The 23,040-nt window shown below is 40.4% G+C and overlaps 2 protein-coding genes and 1 pseudogene across 4 annotated transcripts; 1 reads left to right on the top strand and 2 right to left on the bottom strand.

Annotated features, from left to right (window-relative positions):
* Positions 1-784: 784 nt before the first annotated feature.
* On the bottom strand, positions 785-1,336 carry LOC308316922 (annotated as a pseudogene). The gene has a single exon. The product of its transcript is annotated as an uncharacterized misc_RNA (transcript).
* Positions 1,337-9,185: 7,849 nt separating this feature from the next.
* Positions 9,186-10,052, top strand: LOC308317160 (uncharacterized protein; the record flags this gene model as incomplete). The annotated part of the gene is made up of 1 exon (XM_080765996.1): positions 9,186-10,052. The coding sequence occupies one exon, from the start codon at positions 9,186-9,188 to the stop codon at positions 10,050-10,052; it is 867 nt and encodes a 288-aa protein (XP_080622122.1).
* A 6,632-nt stretch (positions 10,053-16,684) lies between these two features.
* LOC308317392 (protease-associated domain-containing protein 1-like) lies at positions 16,685-21,077 on the bottom strand. 2 transcript variants are annotated; one of them, XR_013964251.1, is made up of 6 exons: positions 20,955-21,077; positions 20,577-20,677; positions 20,244-20,353; positions 18,456-18,623; positions 16,828-18,246; positions 16,685-16,756 (listed from the first exon to the last, which is right to left on the bottom strand). XR_013964251.1 is itself a non-coding variant. In XM_080766361.1 (5 exons), the coding sequence occupies exons 1-5, from the start codon at positions 21,064-21,066 to the stop codon at positions 18,126-18,128; spliced, it is 612 nt and encodes a 203-aa protein (XP_080622487.1). In that variant the 5' UTR covers positions 21,067-21,077; the 3' UTR covers positions 16,685-18,125. The 2 variants fall into 2 exon arrangements, 1 of the variants encoding a protein (XP_080622487.1); XM_080766361.1 differs by having other exon boundaries at positions 16,685-18,246.
* Between the last annotated feature and the right edge of the window lie 1,963 nt (positions 21,078-23,040).

Genomic DNA, 23,040 nt, shown 5'->3' with positions numbered 1-23,040 from the left:
TTTGAATTCCTGTTCTGTTCTTTAACTATATAGAAGTGTCTATTTGTATGTCTCTAAATGTTTTGATGAATTGAACAAGGTGGACCCTGTTGTAAACAAGTGTAATGCTTAATTGGGTCGTCCACTCACAGTTAACAGTCTTTGTATTGAGTTTGTGCTTAAAATAAAATTAAGAAGCCGTTGAAGGCTATATGGACCAGAGCTAGGCTACATCATAAAACAAATCATTCAGAGGAAGTTGGACTGTTTTTATGTCGAAATTCAAATTGATAGATTGATAGATTGATTAAGAGGTATAGGCTAATACATGTTTTGTTAATTTAAACTAAAGGATTTGAATTGAAGATTCACCACCAGTGATTAGAAACTGATTTAACTTTACCTATGGCAAAATAACACGAATAAATAAATAAATCTGAATCTGATATTGTCATATTGTAGGCCTTGTGTGCACTTTGGCACAGAGTTATAGACCTATCAAAACAAAACGTTAATTATTTAGGTTCCATCATGTTTCAAATAAATTGACATAATTTCTTCCTTCCTATTGAAGACGGCGACCAGTGATGCTGCGTCCGCTCTCTCCCGGCCCCGGGCTCACGCTATGAAAAGAGATAAGAAGCAGATAAGACATTATATTTATATCATCACATGCACAAAACTTTTACCAAAGCCTAACAAAGTAAAAACACAAACAGAAACCGTCCAGGCCCAGCTACCATATTTCGCTACAAAAACAGACATCTTTGTGCTTGGAATAAGAGCCTATTATATGCATTACCTCTTACCTCCTACGGACAGGTCTCCAAACTTTGGTGAGCATGTAGACCTGAGCGCAGCGCACCCTCTGATATATATAGAAGCGGGGTCAGAATCGCGTTAATTCGGGGTAGAAGGCAAGGGGGTCAGTGCCTTCGTTTTTAAACGAATAACACGTCGAGCCAACACAATTGCAGACGATAATACCGTATGAATGAATATTGCCACCGCGTGATATCTATCTGCTTGAGCCGCCAGTATTGCCATGTAAGACAACCCGAGAAAGGTGGGCGCAATGTAGAAAGTTCTGTTCGGAGAGTCATCTGTCCCTCACATCTAAAACACCAACATAATAAGAGACACCGGAGCAAATGTCACTGAAACAGGTGCTCAACATGTACATGAAACGGTTCTCGCCGCGCAGTGCCCTGTTCATCAGGATGGAGAGAAACACCGACAAGTTGAAGAAAATGATCGCCGATGCTAGCACGATGTTGAATAGGAACATCAACACGTTGCCAAACGTAGTGAGAGGCAACACAGTCGACAGAGCCTCGCTGTTGTTACCACCACTCATGGATACAGACTCAGAGAGAAGGGGTGTGTGCGTTTGAACATCAATCTGGTCAACACAACTGTGTTATACTTCACCAGGTGCATGGAAGCAGAATGGAGTCGATTCGATGCCTACTATGACCTCTTGAGACCAGTCTGTTTGTTAAATAATTTGCCAATTTAGTTAGGTCTGCAGGTCTGTACATACAATGACATTTGTGCCCTGACCTACAAAGTCAGGGAAAATATGGCTTAGAGTAGACCACTTTATTTTCAGTGCCTCACATCAAACCATAGACTGTAAAAAATAATAATAGCATCAAACCCACAGCCACAGGTGGTGTAGCCTACAGGGGTCAGGGTTGGGCAAAAGTAGGCCTATTCAAAATATTAAACTGACCTGGGCATTTTGGAGGATATATAAATAGGCCTACCCCTTTCTCACATGGAGTTTTACCCATTTTTTGAGGGGCTGTCCAGCTTTGAGGGTTTGTGTAAACACAAACAATGTCCTAACACAAGCATTGAATGCCATTGACAATGAATGGCCAGCTTTGAGTGTTTGTGTAAACACAAACATTGCGTAAACACAAACATTTGAAGATAAAAGTGAGGATGGTAATTGTGATAGGACTCTAGTGGGAGGAGGGGGGTATCATGCACCCCCTGGAAATATACTTCTAATCAGTGTTTTCTTATTGGAATTTGCTGAAAATGATGAGCTATGATAAAAAGTTTTCAAAGTGTCCCATCTACCTCAAAACCCTCTTTTTGGTATATGTCTGGAGAAATTGTGTAAAGGCAAATATTAATTCACTAAAATTACATAATTAGACATGGTAGTCTGAAAGATCCTGACACATAGGGTAAGTAGCAGAATAGGATTTTGGGGCTTGCTACCATTATATTTTTAAATATGACCTATATCATCACCAGAAACACAAAATAATATGCTGTCCGCTTGACTAATAACAACAAAGATGGTTCTTTTCCAACACATTATGGTGAATATCACTGCCTCACTTGTATATAGAAAACTTCCCATGTCCCTAAGCTTCAATTTGAGCCCAAGATTACCTTTCTATCTTGAATATTACTCTTTCTGTAGCCAACATTCTGAACTATACCTCAAATCGGTGAAAATTGTATATTCAGTCAGTATCAGCTATACATTTAGAATGAATGAATGAATGACTATTAAAGTTTGAACTGACTCCACATTATGGAATGCTTCTTACTTGAATAAGCTATGTTAAAAAGTTGCCAAAGTGTCCCATCTACAATTTCTAATGCAATTGAGTGCCACCATTATAAAAAATAATCGATTTTCACTATATCTCAGCCAATGTTGCACTTAAATGAACAAATAAGGTGTCTAGACCTATGTTTTGAGGGTCAAGGATCTCAGGGAAACTATTCTTAAAGTGACCACATGTGCCCGTGGCATGTTGGTGTGCAAATCAGTGCCACCATTACAATATAATCACATTTTACCAAGTAAGAGATACCAATGTTGCATATAACTTTAAGGTATCTAGACAGGTGCTGCATATTTAAGCAAGCTTCATAGCATATAGCATAACATCACACACAAAAAAACATACTCTATGAGCAATAGTATACGTCCACTTGAATTAAGGTGACTTGATTGATTGACATGATCAAACAGGGCCTGTCAGCTCAAACCCACAACATCTTGTTTTCAAGAGTGTTGTGCACAAAAACATAGGCAACCCTATACCTATTCCATTTCTCCGCTCTATTTCCCATTCCAAGTGCATTTGTCTATATGTAACACCAGCTCTGCTATTCTAAAGCCCCCTCAGGTATACATATTTAAACTATTTTCAGCAGTGGTATAATAATTATTTCGGTCAATTCGGTGCGTTGAGCTGGTCATTTTGAAAGTAGCTCTCAAGTCAGTGTGGACGGACACCCCTGCATGGAGACAGTATTCCACGCTGTACCCACTCACAGGACACCCCTGGAGACAGTATTCCACCCTGTACCCACTCACAGTCACCCGCTATACACTAGCCTGCACCATGCAAAACAAAATGCACAGTCCCATTAATCAGTCACCGTGTTCATAGAACTCGTCAAGTCTTCTTATAACTTTTTGTCTATGCTCTCCAGTGACAAGGAGGTCAACCAGTGACGTTGGTAGGACTGGACCGCAGGACCACACTGGATTCAAAAGCCAACCATCCCTGCCCTTCATAGGGTTTTGTTTATTCCACAATAGTGTCATCAGCTCACTTGTATAAAGTAACACATTGGTTCTCTTCAGAGCAGAGTAGCATGGAAGAAGACGAGCCAGGTCAACTTTAGATTTAAGAAGTGAGCCTGGGCCGTGGCTCAGCAGTCCAGGCACCTTGGCCGGTAGTCCAAGTCTGGCAGTGTACCGCGGGTTCGACTCCCAATCCCGACGGCATCTCTCTCCCCCATTTCCTGTCAGCCGTCTGTCCCTCAAAAATATAAAATAATGGTGAAAGCCGCAAAATATTTGTAAAAGATTTAAGAACTAAGTGAGTTTGTCATTTTCCCCCACCATTTTCCGCAAACAACTTGGCACGGGTGACGTCCACTGAAGACTCGCAACTCTGTCCATACAGCAGACAGATGAATTGCTCCAACTATACTAATTGAAGATGTTCGTGTAGCACAGTGATTTTCAAATGTTTTAATTTCAATGACCCCCTTAACCCTTACACCAGCTCAGTGGCCTTGTGGTTAGAGGGTCTGCCCTGAGCCTGGGAGGTCAGGGTTCGATCCCCAGCTGTGTCATGTATATGATGATAAGAGCACAGCATGTGTGTGCGTGCGTGCGTGCGTGTGGGGTGGGAGGGGTGCGTGTCATATATAGTCATATTTTAAGAACATATCACAAATGTCATCCATTGAGGAAAAAGAGTAAAGGAGCAACCTAAAATTTAAGATCTAATTTTGATACCGCTTTAAAGATGTTTTAAAACTAGTGCTAAATATATATGAAGTTTTCCACCAGTGCCTCAGAATGCATTCTGAATCAAGTCAGAACAAATATTACAGCCTCTTTTTGAAATGACAATGTCCACAGCAAAGTTAAATTCTGTAAAAAAATTCCTCAACCTGCTGTACATTCTATGAGACACAGCTCCTCCTCCTGCATGGCCGCACTCTCACTCTCTGTCTGGACCAGACTTTTGTGGCTTCAGTTCATATGGTATACCCTCCTTTGATGGTGATTCGCCCATTGGGCCCTGGTTTAACAGCAGAACCAGCATCCTGGAACCACTCCCTCAGCCACCAGAACTGCTCAGCTGAGTCTGTTCTGTCCTGCCTCCAGGCACCTTGGTGCTTGCTGCAGGGCATGCACAACTGGACCTGTTCCAGTAGGAGGAAGTGGATAATTGGCTTAATATGTTTCATATTTTTCTTCTTTGCTTGTCAGTATTAGTATCTAGGCGGCTACACCACCAGAACTTTCTGTCCATCAGTCTTGGTTGGCAAGATAATAAGGTACTCCAGGCTGGCTGGTATCCCACAAGAGAAGAGCTCTCAGACAAGCCAGGTTAGGTAGGGGTTAAGTGTCTGCTCAGGGACACCTCATCCCATTGCTAGGACTGGGAATCTAACCGGCATGGGACCTTTCATTTTCCATGCAGGCAGCCTCTCAAGCCATTCAGCTGGCCGCTCCATAGTGAGCTTGTCAGAATCTGAATCAATACAAGTAACATGGGTGAAATTCTTGGTTGTGCAGGCTCATCATTGCATTTAAAAGAGAGAAAAATATAAAGTGCATAGTACATTACTAATCTACATGACAGTATGTATGCATATAAATAAATAGTAGTGATGTAGTCTACGTGTATATATATGGAGTCTCTACTAAAACAACACAGGTCTGGTGACACTGCAGTCTGTGCAGTGTCACCAGACCTAGTTCTTGTTCAGCAGTCTTATTGTTGACAAGTAGAAACTGTTCAAGAGTCTGGAGGTGCTGCTCTTGATGCTCATGTAACATTTTCCCGGCTGGGGTGATGGATGTCCTTGATGATGTTTTCAGCCTTAGCCACACAACTCTCTCAATCTGCTATTTTAGTTCCACGTTGTATAAGGTTTTGATAGGAATTCATTGTGAATTATAAAATAATTTGGAAATTATTTTAAATGAAAGGAAATTCAAACTATTTTCAGCTGAAATAAAATCAATTATTTTATTAAATTATTAACTAATAAATCAGTATTTAGCCATCAATCTTATTATTAAGGACAATGCATCTGACTTCATTTAACAAAATCTTGGTGTGTATAGCACCCTCGAGTGGTTCAAATCTATTCACTCATAGAGTGCCCTCTGCACATTGCTTGAGCATTTATTTATTTTTCTTTAGCATCGCATGATGATTATAGATGGATGATGATATATATATATATATATGAAATGCCTGCAAGTGGAATGTCAATCAATGGACAGTTAATGGCAATGTGGTAACTAGATGCCATTTCCCAGTAAACAATGTCAAACTCACCCAACATTGTAGCTGTACGAAAAGCTTGAATTAACCTCTTTCTATCTGCAAAGTGTTTCCATCCATCCATCTTCAACCGCTTATCCGTAGTAGGGTTGCGACATCCAGAGCAACATTTGTGACTTCCTCCTGGGGGATCCCGAGACGTTCCAAGGCCAGTGAGTCGATGTGTTTCCTCCAACTGCGCCTTGGTCTTCCCCGGGGTCTCCTCCCAGTGGAACGTGCCTCGAGGACCTCCCTAGGGAGAAGCCCGAGAGGCATCCTAACCAGATGCCCGAACCACCTAAGCTGGCTCCTTTCCAGGCGAAGAAGCAGCGGCTCTACTCCGAGTCTCTCTCCTCACCCTATCTATAAGGGAGATGCCAGCCACCCGTCGAAGAAAACTCATTTCGGCCGCTTGTACCCGCGACCTTATTCTTTCGGTCATGACCCCCACTTTTTTAATTTTAAATTTTAAATTTTTCCCATATGTAATCCAGTGTCAGATTATAATTAAAATAAACAACACAACCATGGATCAAATCACCTTGAATAAGGAAATCCAAACTTAAAACAAAATACTTCACTGGTCTGAAGCCTATAGGTCGATGGGGAGGCATACTTTGGTCCGACATATCATTGGTTCGAAGGAGCATTGGTCCGACTCGGGAGAGGGTTGGGGTTAGGTTTAGGTGTGCTGCCCCGTGCTTGCGGTTATGGTTAGGGTGAGGGTTTGGGGTAGTCGATCGGACCAATGGTATGTCGGACCACCAAAGTACAGTAACCGGTCGATGAAGGTCTTTGGTTCCCTCGACCCTGGATGTGAAGAACTTTGGTTCCTCTGACTCTGGATATGCTCTCACACACACTTTAGTCTGGCCTGGATTTTATACTCTGACACCAGGCATATACACAGTACACACCAACTTTTAGCTGGCTTCAATACAGCTGTCTGGTCCTCCTGCTGTCAGACAACACAAACAACTAGAAGCTGGCTTTACCACCGTGGCCTTGACTCCTTACAGAAGGAAATCTTCACGGTGGGACAATCCATGCGGTCCACAATGGCAGTAAACCTGACAAATTGCAGTTTATGTTTAAACCAACGGTAACGTGGCTGTGCTGAAACTTCACTATTGCAGCCGACACAGAAAACAGTCTGTTCTGTTCTTCTGATACAGAATAGCAAAGTTTTTGTTTAATAAAAATCCACTGTAGAAATGTTATGAGTTACTTTCTTTCCTTGCAGGTGATTATTTTGTTGTGTTGCAGTTTGGAAGTGCTCGTTAGATATCACTCAACTGCCCTGCATACCACCTGTTTTGAATTTACACATAATGCAGGAGGCAGCAGGACGTTGCTTTGCTGAAAGTAAACGCATCCAAACTGATCTCAAGATGGCTGCAGTCGGCCTGGGCCATGGCTCAGTGGTCCAGGCACCTTGTCTGGTAATCCAGTCTGGCTGCAGTGTGCCGTTGGTTCGACTCCCGATCCCGACGGCCTTTACTGCATGTCTTCCCCCCATCTCTCTCCCCATTTCCTGTCAGCCTACTGTCTGTCCATAAAAATAAATAAAGGCGAAATAAATAAATAAAAACATAAGATGTCTGCATACGGTCAATATCAGTCTTTCTCTCAGATTTATGTTCAGGTTTGACACAGAATGGTTTCAAATTCTGATGTTCTATTACGTTATTTAGGCCTAGGTAATTCATCTTTAGGGAAGTCAGTATGTTCTTGGAAGATTCAATCGTAAAAGGATATATGAGACGTCCATGGTTAGAGGTGAATAGTATAAATCCGGCCTGAGCAATCATATTTGTGTATTCAGAGAGTCTGTCTATCTATCTATCTATCTATCTATCTATCTATCTATCTATCTATCTATCTATCTATCTATCTATCTATCTATCTATCTATCTATCTATCTATCTATCTATCTATCTATCTATCTATCTATCTAAGCAAAACATAATCTATAGTAATAGTATAAAAACTCATCTGTTGATCTTTATCCAATATCAGGAATAGAATCATCCACAATGCTCTCATCAATGTAAGATGCAAAATATAGTGATAAAGTTAATAATGTACAGTATATTGCTATTGCAGTGGGCTAACAGGGGGACCCTTGCTGAGGAGACCCTGCAGCTGCTATCTTTGCATGTCCTAAATCCTATCCCAGTGGTTCTCAAACCTTTTCATGTCAAGGACCCCCACATGACACCCAGATGAATATATTTGGCCATTGATTGAATGAATGAATGAACAAACGAACGAACAACGAATGAATGAATGAATGAATGAACGAACGAACGGACGGACGGACGGAAGAATGAATGAACGGATGGACGGACGAACAAACAAACGAATGAATGAATGAATACTTTATAGAAATGTAAACAGCACAAGGTGCAGTCGGACATTTAGCTAAAAGGATAACACAAAAATGTCCATTGTGATCCATGATGGATGCAAGTGATCACATGCATGGGGCTATTGAGGTGCTCAATTGAAAACACCCATTATTGTTGTATACATTTTAAACCTAAATATACAATACTGTTCTCAGAAGGGTAACAGCTAGGAAAGGTGGGCACCAAATAAACATTCGGGCACTATAGGGAAAACTAGGCACATATAAGAGTGGGCACTGAGGAAATGTGCATGGCACCTAGAAGAGTGCATGGGCACTTTGGGTGCACCAAAACAGTGGTCACTGGGAAAACTGGGCACTAGGAAGAGTGGGCTATAGGGAAAGGTGCAGAACCAACATAGAGTGGGCACCTGGCCTTGGAAGAGTGGTCACTATAGGGGAATCTGCAGGCACCAAAAATACGTTAAAGTAATTTCATATAGGGTTCATTTCCACAGAAACCTGGCATCAACACGGGAATACTTTCGACAACCTCTGTAAAGCGCCTTGGATAAACGCGGCAACGCGCTATAAATGCACCATTTACCATGCATTTACTTTGAAGTCGTGTGTGTCCACAGAACGTGTTTTAGGCTACACCTGGTTGGCATATTTCTATGACGTTAGAGTTACAAATTGACTGGTAGACTATGGGCTATGGTGTATCATAGCTAAACCGAAGAAAAGCCCATCTATACCCATCACATTAGCAAGCAACTGTTTATCATGTTGTTTTTACCAAGCAAACCCCATAGGAATTATGGGTTTGTTTGTGCTCATAAAACTCATATCGTTTCCATATATAATCTGACATGCGTCACTTCCAATTGTCATGCATCATTTCACTTGAAGCATGATATAGCTCCCTAGAGTTTCGTTATAGGTTACTTGTTTGCTTGAATCTCCACTAGTCATGTAGGCCTATAAAATGCAATTGTTGTGCTTTACGGTGGAGCTTCGTGATGCTCTCCAACACGACCGTTCCCCTGTCCGTGAACTTCGACAGTCCCGGTGACTTCTTAATTTTTATCTTCCACATTCTCTTTGCTACGAGTTCCGTGCTGCTGGCGGGTTCAGTGGTCATCGGTATATTGAGCACAAGATATCTGCGAGCTCAGAACCGCTTTATATTTATGCTGAATACGAGCATCAGTGACACACTGACTGGGTTCTCGGTGTACTATTTAGGCCTTTTTGATGTCCAGGAGGGCTATCCGTCTCGGAATGGAACATATTATATTTTACCTTCATTTCTGGGGGTCAATGTGTTAACCTTTCTATTTGCTCAGTTTGACCGTTACTTTGCCGTTTGCCATCCTTTCTTCTACAACCGTTACATTACTAGATCAGTTGTGATTGCCACGTGCAGTTTTTGCTGGATCTATACCTATGGTATTCTAACGGTGCAAAGTATGGTACCAATTTCAAAAGCGGCTCAAATGAACGCATTTGGTGTAATAGCTCTGCAAATTATAGTTCTCACCAAGGTTCTGATGACCATTAAACTATACATCATAGCCAGAAACCAGTTGGGGAGGGAAATACCTAGCGCTGACCATGATAACAAGAAGGAATCGTTACGCATCATTGTGTTTGTTGTTATATGCTTCTTGGCATTGTGGTGTCCATCATTTGTCAATATAATTGTGAGGCAGTTGACTAGAAAGGGGCTAAGGTTTAGGAATGAAGCCACGAACTTGTTTGCCATTATGGCTCGACTGAACGCACTGGTCACCCCGGCGCTATACATTTGGGGCAGCCCAGCGCTGAGGGGGGCCATATGGACAACGGTATGGAAGAGAGTGTGTCCAAAATGGAGGAGCAGGTAAGATAGTTGCACATGGATTTTTTTTACGGCACTGTTTTACAGCTCACATGTCTAGTTGCATCGCAAACTGTGTTTTTTCCATGTTAAGAGTTCAGCAAGAGTTCGTTGTGGTCAGTGTTGTGTAACAGCACAAGTCATATAACGCAGTTTACTCAAGTTAGGGAATAAGACCTGGTAGGTACTTAAGACACGCAAAATACAGCCCAATGTGTCGATGTAGATTGGCTAGTTGAACTATTTTAAAAATGTTTTTCAAGATATGGCAAAGAAGTTTATATATAGGGATAAAGGATAATTAAGGAGCGCCCATACCTCTCTCTCTCTCTCTCTCTCTCTCTCTCTCTCTCTCAGAATCGGTTTGATCAGGAACGTGGATGGATCTACCGGCGTAAAAGCGTCGTGAGGATTGCATTGCATGACCTCCTCTTGACAACACTGGAATCATAATTTAAACTCATCGCATGAGACGCAAACATTTCGAGGACTTGACTTGTTCACCACGCTAATGATTGATGTCTGCCGGTTTGGGATTGAGTAAAAGTTGTACTGCTGTTTAGTAATTTATATGTCGGATTACACTATTTCAGTATTATGCCCAAATAGGCCTAAAATAAATTTCGTTTATTCTAACTGTTCAAAAACTATATGTCCTGCTTTCTTATAGAATTTAACAGGTTAAATGTTTCCACAATAGACCATATTCGCCGTAGGCCTACTGGCCTAGAGATCAAATAAATTGAGGTGGTGGTTAAACCCGCAGGAGAACTGCAATGAAACCCGATATAGATATAAGATTATATATGGCCTGAGATTCAATAATGAAAGTTTTCAGTGTAATGTGATTGGAAATTGTGGTAAATCATCATCATTTTGCTTATACACTACAGCCTATTCACCTGGCCGATTTTTATAGAAATATTAAACAATTTACTATAAAAAAAAAATCCAAAATGGTATAAGCCTACCGGTAGCCTAAATATTGGCAATGAATTGTTCTAAGAACAATTCATTACAACGACTTTCGACAGGAATAGCTATACGTCCGGGTTTCTTGTCTCAGTCCCAAAGGTATGGCCTACTCCCTGCAACTTTACAGGAACAGTTTTGCACACATGATATATATATCCCTTTCTCTTAACACAATCCCAAGGTAAACAACTTTAGGGCTATAAATGCAACACAACAGGCTCCAGATGCAACAAACAGCGCTGTCCATGGTACTGAAACCACACCGCTATCCATTGTTCTGAAACAGCTATTTTAGCTATAAGCGATTTGTTTGCAGAAATATGGGCAATGTGAATAACTGTGTGTTGCTGGTGGTTCCATGCGAGGGTCATAGTAGAAGTATGCAACCACTGTAAAAAAAGACTGTCACTTTGTGAATTTTGTCACTGGCGCTGACATGATAAAATGTGCAGGTCTATAACTGAAACCCAGACGTTAAGTATGCACCCCGACGTTTTTACCTCTTGACTTATCTCGCGAACGGCCATCTTTTCCACGTGCACTCTTAATTGGCTATAAGCTGCACATTACTTATTATAAGTGCGCAAAACGATGCAATCGTTTAACATCTCAGGTCAGGAGGTGTGTCACTGACTGTCACTGTCAGTTTTGACACAAGGATTATCTGATATTTAATATTTTACAAATTGCATTTATAGCTGCATGGCACTGCGGTTGAATGCGTTTATCCGTTTGTTTTACGCACGTTAGCTTTTCGCGTGCGTGCGGCTGTGCGCGCGCACGAGAGAGAGACAACGGGCACCAAATATTTTTCAATTTGTTGTAATTATGTAACAACAAATAAGGTTATACCTTTACCTTATATTATTCACATATTCGGGCCTCAACCTCCAAGGCGCTGCAACTGCCAACTGCAATCCACCCTTACATTGCTGTCGGCTGTCACACGATATTTGAAAATGGGGAAAAAAAGGCCTACAGGAAGAAAAAAACCCATTTATGTTATTAATACAATGGAATTGAAATATGCATGCATGCACACAACGCAAGCACCCCTATAACTTTACATAAAAATATTAATATTAATATTAAATTAGGCTGACCTTATTTTTTAAAGCTCTCCGTCTTCGAATTAATAGGCTAATTTTTATGTTGAACAATTCCAAGCTGGAATGTGTTTTACTCAATTACTCAGTGGTCTGATTGACGTTCGTTCGGGAGGTATATCCTTCCTGAAATGGAACTTAGGTCACATTCTCACCTAATACTTCGGTAGACTCGAATGCGTATGGGCGGGGATTTTGGGATTCTTGCATATTTAATTGGCTGCGGTTTGCCTTCACACTGTCATGGAAAAGCAGCAGGGGGGGGACCTTTATCAATGTGTTCCATTCATAAACTAGCCTACACAGTGAAATCAATGGTAATAAAATTACACTCATAGTGCATGTGTCGTGCCGTCTGGGGGACCCCCCCTCTCTCTCTCTTTCTCTCTCTCTCTCTCTCTACGCAAGCACCCACACACTTTTGGGCATGGAGGCACAGCGCTGCATGAGCGCACTGATATAACTCCCCAGTCCCCACACAGTGACAGCACTGCATGTTTACGGCACGCACAGACAGACAGACAGCATATTCTGTAGGCTATAATAGGCTACACTGCAGTGTTTTTATGTGTTTTCTTAAGCAATTGATTAATGTACACGTCCTCATTTCGATCAGGGCTTCAGACAGTCTCCTCATTCGACCACGTCTATCCACAGTAACGGGACATCTTTGCGCTGCGTAAAATATGCCTTCCCCGTCTCCAACTGTGTTCAGCTCCTCACCCGCCACATTGTTTGCTTAATTTCCTTTATTTACTGCGGATTGCATTCACACCTGCACCGAATCGTAGTCAAGTGCGATTGGAAGCGAAGCGAAACCCCCGTTTTTGGGCGGAGTAAAATGCGGTTCTTTGCTGCGCATTAGGATTCGAATGAGCCTTCACACCTGCCAAACGAAGCGCACTTTCTGAAAATGCGCAGCAGGATTCGTTTAAATCGCAGCAAAGCTCTCTGGTGAGAATGTGACCTTAAGGTCCCTGCACACTGCTGCGTTAAAACGGTTTTATCCTGACTTAATTCGGATGGAAAATAGCCTATACTCAATACGATTATCCTTTTAATTGCACATTTTTACCGATATTTTGCGGTTTAACCATCCATTCTATAGTAGCTAATCGCTTCACATATAACCATGGGTCCACACACGTTGTGGTCATTATTACTAATTTCGTTCACTTGCTAGAAATATGATGCTAGTTACTATAAAGCAATGCAGCTGCACGCACGCATTCATGATTCACCATTATCTTTTGATATTGATTGATAACGAAACATTATATGGTGCAGCAATGTGGTTTTGTCAAAGAATATTCCGCCCAGCCCATGATAGGATGCTGCACTGCAGTTCAAGTGGTTAACTCCAACAAGGCTGTCTCTAAAAATCCTGACTGTTTAATTGTTAAACCAAATGGACCCTGGCTATATATGTAGGCCTACACTCCCAAATATCTTAACATTAATAACACAGAGGATTGTATTTAGGCCCGCTGTGTGTGTTATTATATATGCTTTTATTGTTATAATGGTATAGGTAATATATCTTTCCTTCTCTCCAATGAAAGTTTGCTGCATGCCTTTTAGGCCGATATGCATATGCATCTCTTTTTTGTGACCCTTTATTATTTTAGAGTAGGCGTGTCCAAGGCGATTTCTGAATTATTAACGTGCGTGTGAAATAAAGACAGACATATGCCATGGAATAAGTATTTATTTTAAATAGATTGATTTTCCAAAACGAAAAATAGAAGACCAAGTTTATTAGCCTAATTCTAAAACGAAATATAAAGCTAAAACGTATAGGTGCAGAAAAATAATACATTTTTAGGTTTTTTAAAGAAGCAGGGAAATTGAAATCATATAGTGTACAAAGTAGCCTAACTGAAATAAAAAATAATAAAAACAAATAATTATAGGCTACATAAAATGTCTTAGTTTTGTCTGACAACTTAAAATAAGATTATGTCAGCAGAGCACTGTGACGTAATTTTGGTATAATGAGCTGCGTTTGTAACCTATTACACAAACTAAATAATAAAAACTATACACTGAAACTACCTGGAAATTAACTGAAACCAAATGGAATTGAAAATACATTTTTAAAATAGAAAAAAAATCTTCTAATAATGATGCATTTATTGATTTAGGATACAGGCCTATTCGGTCATTAAATAACACTCTGTCACCTAATTTTCACACTGTCAACTGTAAAAGAGATAGATATTTGTCTTATACGACTACAGCCTTGACCTTTGTATACATTTTATTTTATTCTTCTCTGAAGGCATGATTTAGTAGGCCTATAACATTTGTTTTGGAACTATATATAGCAACAACTCATAGTTGCATGTAACAGCCAGGCAATAATCATATACTTACTACAGTGTTGGAAAGTTATTCAAAAACAGTAATTTATTACCTATTACTTTACATATTACTCCATGCCAAAAGTAACTATTACTTTAGTTTACTTTTTATCCTTGCCACCAGTAATTGCACCTTTAGTCCCCAAAAGGGTCACACTACCTAGTTTGTTCCGGACGGTTTAAGGCCCGCCCTTCCGCACCCAATAATTCACACGTACAGTGCGCATCGTTTCCATATCCGCTCTAGAGATCTAGACCGGATCAGCAGCTTGCAAAGCAACTCAATCCCAACTCAGTCTACCATTATTAAACACTCATTAAGCCCACAAAGACTCGTGAAAATAGTAACAAGTTACTTTAGGAACATATTAGTAGTAATATTATTACTAAAAATGTTTAGTATATAGTTAGTTACTGGGAAAATCTTATGCTTTAAAGATGGAAAGACGTGATCCCCCCCCCACAAAAAAACATGACCATCAGGTAGCCTACTATGATTACCGTATACTAGGATAAAGTTAAAAAAAAAAAAGTGTACAGAAAGTGTTAAAATTATGTTTTTATGTGGCCACACCCACCAGTTCATTAAGTATGCCCAGTTTTCAGGTGAACTGAAGCCGCACCCACAGTTGTTGTTGTATGATAAAGGGGAGGGGTTAGGGGAGGGGATGATATTGTGATGTCACTATAACGTGATGGTATTTTAATTGGGACTTTTGACTCAAAGGCTATCAGCTTTCAGGAAGAAACCAAAAAGTACACAGGGAAGACATATCTGAATGTTATAACCACACCAATGCAACTTATTGAGTCGCAATGAGTTGTAATGGTGTGGTTGACCTTAAAACAGTTTTGTCCCAGGGAGTCCCTATACCGGTGTGGTTTGGGCTTTAAGTAATAATTTACTTTAGCTACTTTCCAACACTGACTGCAGGAATACCACTGAAAGTAAAAATTTCCAGATGTAATCAGGTACAGTAAGAAGTTATCATGAGCTTTATAAACCTTTCAGCTGTTTAATAGATTGTAAGCAGTCAGTTATGTGCACACATTCTGGCTAATATACACTATCTTACAATGTCACTATATTACACTTAAATTAGAAAGGTTTTCCTTACAAAATCTTGTTTGTGAAGTTGACCAGCAAACTATTTGTTCATATTATGCTCTAAAATAAATATCTTTCACTAAATCCCATCTCACCAGTGTCTGCATTTGTGATCTGCATGTATCTGAAAACTTGTAAACCATGGGACGTCCTTCTCTATACATTACAAAACTGTAACCAGTGCCATCCGGTCTAGAGCCCACTTATACTAATTTCAAGGACATCCAAAATGTATTTGGGTGCAATCTGAAAAATATTTTGTTCCATTTTGTTGAGTTAAGATTTAAGTTAAAAAAAGATATATTAAAAGATTGAACACATTTTCATGAGTTTGAATGACTGTGTGCATAGTGTGTGTGAACGGTATAAGCGAATTGGTTCCATCTGCTGGATAAACACAGCACACTCTTATATTTATAGACCTATACTGTGGATTTCTTATATCACGGTTATTTTAGAAGCAGCTTGACTTGACTAAACAACTCCAAATTCTATGAAAGTGTTTCAAATGCCTATACACTACAGTGTGGAGGAAAACATAAGCTATTGAGACAATCAGATGAAAATCATAGTATTTATTGTTTCAGGAAAGTTCTAACACCAGACAAAAAGGTTAATTATAGTAACTTGTTATTTTTAGGTCTATCATTTGGCCACAACGGACATTGAAAGCTCAGCAATTGTCCTTGTTGTGACTTCAACTTCCATCAGGCTCTCCAGTGGCATTTTCAGAGAACTACAACCGTAGGTGTAAAAGTGCTGTAAACACAAATACTGTCAACTGCATCCTATCTCTCAAGACCAAAATTGTATACGTTCTTTATTTAAATATTAGTTCCCATATTGACAGCACCCCAATGTTTAGGATAGCAGATTCCTCCCTCTGGTTTGAGACTAGGATTACTGACATGAAATGGGATGATGGCAATCTAAATCCTAAATAAAATTGTAATCAATTTGGTAAGCATTATTAGGTCAGTCTTGGCTTTTACATTTTCTGTCAAATGTGACCTTAAATAAACCCACATCTGGGCCTGCTTAAATAATCAATGTAGACAGTAGAACTTTGCACGTTTTTATATTATGGATTTAGAAGCTTAGCAGCCTATTGGGTCCTCAGAGTCTGAGACCCAAAAATCTGTGACAGAAGCTCTGATGGCTCACTAGTGAATATAAGACATAGGAGGAAGAGACACCTAACTGTATACGGTCCTCCAGGGTTTCAACCACATTCAACCAGTCATGTCTCAAATCATGAAAATAGTTGAACTACAAGCTCATACAGTAGTGTGTGCACTGTGCAGTGGTGTCATGCTCGTAGAACGCAGTACTACGCCGTGGTACCAGGACGGAACGGTGCATGTGCGTGCACGCTAGAATGCGTCCCCTATAGTTTCAAGAGAAGACGCACCAAATCAAGCTCGCGTCACCACCAGACTTTCCAAGACGCACAAAGTACCCAGTGGCGCGTGCGCACGTGGCGTCATTAAAACGCTGTGGTACCAGTAAAAAAAAAAACACCATGACACCACTGAGTGTGTGCAACTGTGCATAATATGAAACTTTATAAGAGTACTACAGAGTCATCTTTTTCCACTATAGTAAAGGTCTTCGCTTCAATTTCAGTATAGCTAACTGCTGGTCATGAAAAGTAAACACTGGTGCAGGGAAGTACTTATAGCCTTAGCACCTGCCATGGGATACAGCTAATAGAGCCACCAGGCACAGGGCCAACAGGCAAAGATTGTTTCTGTCAGGAGAAACCATACAATCTAGAACATATATAACATATAAATTTGTTTATTAAATATGTGGTCTTCAAACTTCTCCATGGACATGTTTTATGTGAGAATTACAAATGAAGACAGCATTTAGCTAAGACAGAACAAAGCACACAGTTTTGTGCATGAATATTTGACAGATTGATGGTGGGTTCAGTTTAGCTGAATTTAATTTAGACAATTGTACATTGCACAGAACATTGCCATATTTGTTTGGGAACAATACACATCATTGTGTAATGTCTGTTTTCCGTATATACTTCCTCACTCAATGGTGAACATGTGCAAGGATCCCTGCACATGAATAGAACATGGAGATAGTTCTATTAAAGCAAACAATATGAGGTCCACAACCATTACTAAATGAAAAAACGTCGACTTCATCCAGACAGCTGAAATTGAGAAACGGTTATTTCTCAGCCAAGGTCGTCCTGCGATGACAAGAGTTTCTAGAACCACCACAGATGGTGATAAAGGTAAAGGCTCTGATAAGAAGTCTGTTGGAATAGGATTGTCAAAGGGCACTGCTTATAACCGAGGTGACCCAATCTGTGTGTGCATGTTTGTTTGCACAACTGAGTGTAAAAATGGACCCTAAACATAAACTAACACTGAGGCTTTAGCTGTGCACCAGTTTTAGAGAGCAGGCATGTATTTCCATACCACCAATGGGATTCAGTGTGAGGCTGCGTGTTTACAGGGTATGTGGGCTGTTGGTTCATGTGAGTTCTGGTGTGCGTGTTGACTCTACCACAGAGTCCACGGAGGTTGCTTGAGGGGGAAAGAGGCCAAAGAAGAAACGTTGACAGGAATGGAGATAACAGCCCATGGTAGTGCTTGTCTCTGGAGAGACCGTCTGATCATCAGCCTGGAACAAATGCATATGAAAATCGACATGAACATCACCAAATGTGATTGGTGTTATGATATTATTATACGTATGAAACCAGTAACACATCACTTTTCAAAATAGCCAATCACTGTGGCACCAGACACTATCATACCACCAAGTATAAATCAGGGTAGTGTTCGTCTATGTCAGGGTGTGTGAGAGTGGCTGGGTATCTCTCTTATTACCCGTCTCTTCCCAGTAGGAACAGTGCAGGTATGCTGGGTCTAGCTGTGCTCCCATCAGTAACCATGTCCAAATACTGGCTGTCGTTATCAACTGCATCATCAGCAATCAACACTGCTTTGCCCCCTGCCTCCTCCACTAGTCGAGCCTTATGGACAAAAGAACAGCCCCTGCAGTTCATGCAGATAGAAGAAAACATTTAAAAAATATATATTCAACATGTGTGAGAATGACAGGAAAGAAGTATGTAGAAAACATCTTCATGGTGATACACATTGACACATTGACAGCATTTTCTTTCATCAGGAGAGTTCCTCCTCGTTGACATTGATAATGATGACAATCATCATAAGTGTTGATCAAATGCCCTTTTCACCAGTACCAAACTTTTGGGTAGAGCTAGGATGAGAATGACATAAAAATCTACCTAAAACCATGATAGAAATATCTCTCTATTGTTCTGGTTAGTTGCTCTATTGGAAAGAAAACTTAATTTTGTGAGGCAATTTTCTTATCCCTAACATGCAATTGTTTAGGCATCAACAGAAAGTACAAACTTTCAGCTTAACTACCGGTATAGTTTTGGATGTGACCACATGCTTATCATACTGCATTTAATTAAATATTCAGCTTTTGTTTTAGTGCAGAGACAGAGCTATGCAATCTGGCATGACTTTAGGTATCTGCAAATGCATTTTCTTGGGCATAAACATGTATTAGCCCCTCCTAAAACAGCTACAGTGTAGATTCTGTCATAACACAAACATTAGATGCAATTTAAATTTACGTCATATCTCATATGTATCTGAGCAAATCGGCTGGCGGTATGCGTATGTCGGTGGAAACCCTTAGCCAATAAGGTACCACCATTCTTGGTGAATAAGTAGCCCCACAAGTCAGAACCCAATGGTACTGAAGTTTCTGACATTTTTGAGACCCAGTACCATGGGGTCCTATTCCACCGTTACCCTGCTACCGGGTACGCAAACATAAATACCTTCGGAAACGTCGTTTCTGCGCCGTTTGAGTGCTTCTGTTCGTTTGAGTGATTCTGATTCTAAGAGCTATAAGTTACAACGGATACCGCTGCGAATTCTCCTGTGCCGCGGAAGCCGTTAAGTTAAGTAAGTATCTTTGTTTGACCGATTTGGTCGCTTTGATTCTTCTTTTCCTTCCTTGTTTATTGACACCTCATTGTACCGCCTATCTGGCTAGCTAGTGGCTATAGCTATGACAGAGCAGATCAGAGGCAGGAACGTAGCCACGCACAAGCCAACCCCGCAGCGGGAGGCGGTACAATAAACGGTAAATAAACAAGGAAGGAAGAGAAGAATCAAAGCGACCAAATCGGTCAAACAAAAATACTTAACGGCTTCCGCGGCACAGGAGAATTCGCAGCGGTATCCGTTGTAACTTATAGCTCTTAGAATCAGAATCACTCAAACGAACAGAAGCACTCAAACGGCGCAGAGACGACGTTTCCGACGATATTTATGTCTGCGTTCTATCATTTACATACAAAAACACATCATAACGCACAGGGACCCCATGGGTCAGCCCGGTTCGGCACGATAGATTGGGCTGACCGAGGGGGTTCCGAGAGGGGCTAGTGACTAAGGTATGTTTGGTATAAGGTCAATAATTGATTAGAGCGCCCTTCACTTCACACAGGTGTTTCAATATGGAATTAGCTTATGTAAAATCAAATGTATAGACATGAATTGTTCCTGGATATAATTTACTTTACTAATTTGCTACAAATATAGCACATGCATTGCACACATAATTACCCTCGTTCCAGTAGGATTACTTGTCCCTGAATTAATTCTCTGTTCCTCATTTCTGAGCAGCCATCTGCTGGCTCTGCTGGCACAAGTAAAATCTCATCATAAGAACAAGTCTGGGTCCCAGATGAGAAAACAGAGAAGTGCCGGAGAGGATGTAGGAGGTAATGAAGACCAAAACACAAACAGAAACGACCCAAGACCACCACCGAGAAATGTGAGGGAGAGATAGGAGAAAAAAATCGAGCATTAGTGGGGTATGAGGGGGAAGAGGTCAGACACTTTCTTTGGTGAATAATAAATCCCAACAACAATTAAGTACAGAGTAATATTACTTACAAAATCTCCACCAAAGTCTTTTGCAGGAGCTGCACTGAAGATGTAACCTATGTCCTCAGGACTGAGAACTCGGAAGTAGAGCAATTCATTGACCCCAAGACCTGGAACAGTCAAAAAATTGGAGACACGTCAAAATAAATTGATGTTCACTTTATGCATAAACTGCATAATGAATGATTACGACTCGACGAGTCGAGAAGGTAAGTGAAGTTTACGTTATTATATAAACAATCGGCCAGTCATTCAAAATAGCTCAGTACGTATGTAGCATTGTAGCCTATGTTACAGATCACCTACTGTGTATGCTAATGTTTAGGCTACTAGCCATAACATGCAGACGTTGGCTGAAACGCAGCCATGCACCCGTGCCTTTCTCACCTGATATGTAACTAAAATGCATGAGAATACTCCACAGACAAATAATCCACGATGTTTCAGTCATGTTAGCCATGTTGAATACATTTGCAGCCGCAAGGTTCTGTACATACATTGATATGGAAGGACCAGTTTTAAGTGAGTAATAATAAGTGAGATTTCCGGTTGTGTATTTCAAAATAAAACCCTATGGATAGGTCCCCAGCAGAGGGGGACGGTCCCCAGGCCCCAGCATAGAGTAGGGGGTACACAGGTCTTTGTATTTCGTGAACTAATTACATTTATACAATGCAAATGTATTTTTTTATCACTATTATTTCATAATATACTTTTATTTTGATGGCTAACTCGATCTCTACTTGCGTACCGCTGTGGTTGGGTATGCTGTTTACGCATGCGCGCTAGCCACCAAAGTACTTATTATTTTTCTTTATTTTATTGACAAGAAATATGGTACAGAGAATTCAGAGAATTAATCAGCACCAAGTAACACCAGATAAACAGAAAAGAAAAACAAGACAACAAAAAAAAGATCAAGGTTCTCACCAGACTTTCCACCTCGGAGGAAACTGCATGTCTTCTAGACTAGAGATGTTGAAATGATTAAATCAAATTAATCAAAGCATTTGCAGCCTTATCCTCTACACGTCCCTTACCCCCTTTTACTATTATGCCCAAAGCATTTAACCAATTGACAGTAATAAGTAAATGGAGGGAGTCTAGGAAAAAAAGTTCAGCCTACGATAATATCTGAATTCCCAGAAGTTTTTTCTTTTTTGTCGCCACTAGGGGGCAATACAGGCCTAACTGATTGATTGATTGATTGAAGTATTTATTACAGTACATTTCAAGCACAACTCAATACAAAACAGTTAACTGTGGACGACACCATAAACAAAGCATTACACTTGTTTACAATAGGTCTACCATGTTCAATTCATCATAACATTTAGAGACGTACAAATATACACTTCTATATAGCCAAAAACAGGAAATCATCATAGAGGAGGTAAAAAAAGGGGAAGAAAACATATACAGTGAGGGGAACAGGGTCAGGGTACTAACGTATAATTTGTTTTTCTCTTCAAAATAATATTGAGAAAACAAGAAAATATCACGTTTTATTTTTAAACCTAAAATGAAACATCAGAACACAGGCCTGTTTTTCGTTATTCTGAATGTCTGTAAACATTGGAAATCAGCGCCAGGTCCACGTTCTAATTACAAGGGAAACAGATGAGTTAGAGCAGATTATTAAAAAGTAAGGAATGAAGTGAGCAGTAATAATACAGCCTGTTTGAAAATATTGCTAAATGCAGGAATTACTCAAATAAGCAAAGTCCCTCAAGCAGCTTGGCTACAGACTAACATACACAAAAATCAGTAACCTCAGTTTAGATATTGGAAACTAGGTTATGTTAAATAAGAAGATTCTGGCAGACAGTCTTAATAATGACTTTACATCAGTTGCAAAAACGACCTGGCCAGTCAGAGCAATATGGGCAGAGATACAATACATCCATCAGTATTCTCAATAACGGGTTCTAGGCGATTGCTTAATGGATGTCTAGGCAAGTGTGCTTGATCTTAACAGGCTCAAATACTCCAAAGCCACTTACAGTATGACAATATTCCAGACAAATGCTGTGAGTATCACTCATGTCAGTCACACAAACCTGTGTAAAGATTCAGATTCCTATATTTGCCATTGTGTAAAACACATAGGAATTTGCTTTGACATTTGCGTGTGTGCATTCCATTTTCCTTTTTTCACATATAACAAATAAATACAACACAAATACAACACAGTGGTAAAGCAAGGACTTTTCTCCAATGATCTCAAGCTTGCTATAGGGTTCTACTCTGTAAAAAAAATCACACACGTGTGAACTGAGTGGTGCAATTCCCCCCCCCCCCCCCTCTCTCTCTCTCTCTCTCTCTCTCATTACACAGCACTACCCCTCCCTCTGTTTCTGCCGCCCCCTACTGGTATAAATCAGTAACATACTCAGGCTCATGTGCACAGGTACACACACACACAGGTAGGTACATGGACATTGCTGATTGTAGGAGTGGTTGCACCACTCAA

This window comes from Protomyctophum bolini, assembly GCF_963924005.1.
Source record: "Protomyctophum bolini genome assembly, chromosome: 6".
NCBI lineage: Eukaryota > Metazoa > Chordata > Actinopteri > Myctophiformes > Myctophidae > Protomyctophum > Protomyctophum bolini.
The sequence above is the reverse complement of the archived record's forward strand: the minus strand, read 5'-3'. Positions and strand labels throughout refer to the sequence as shown.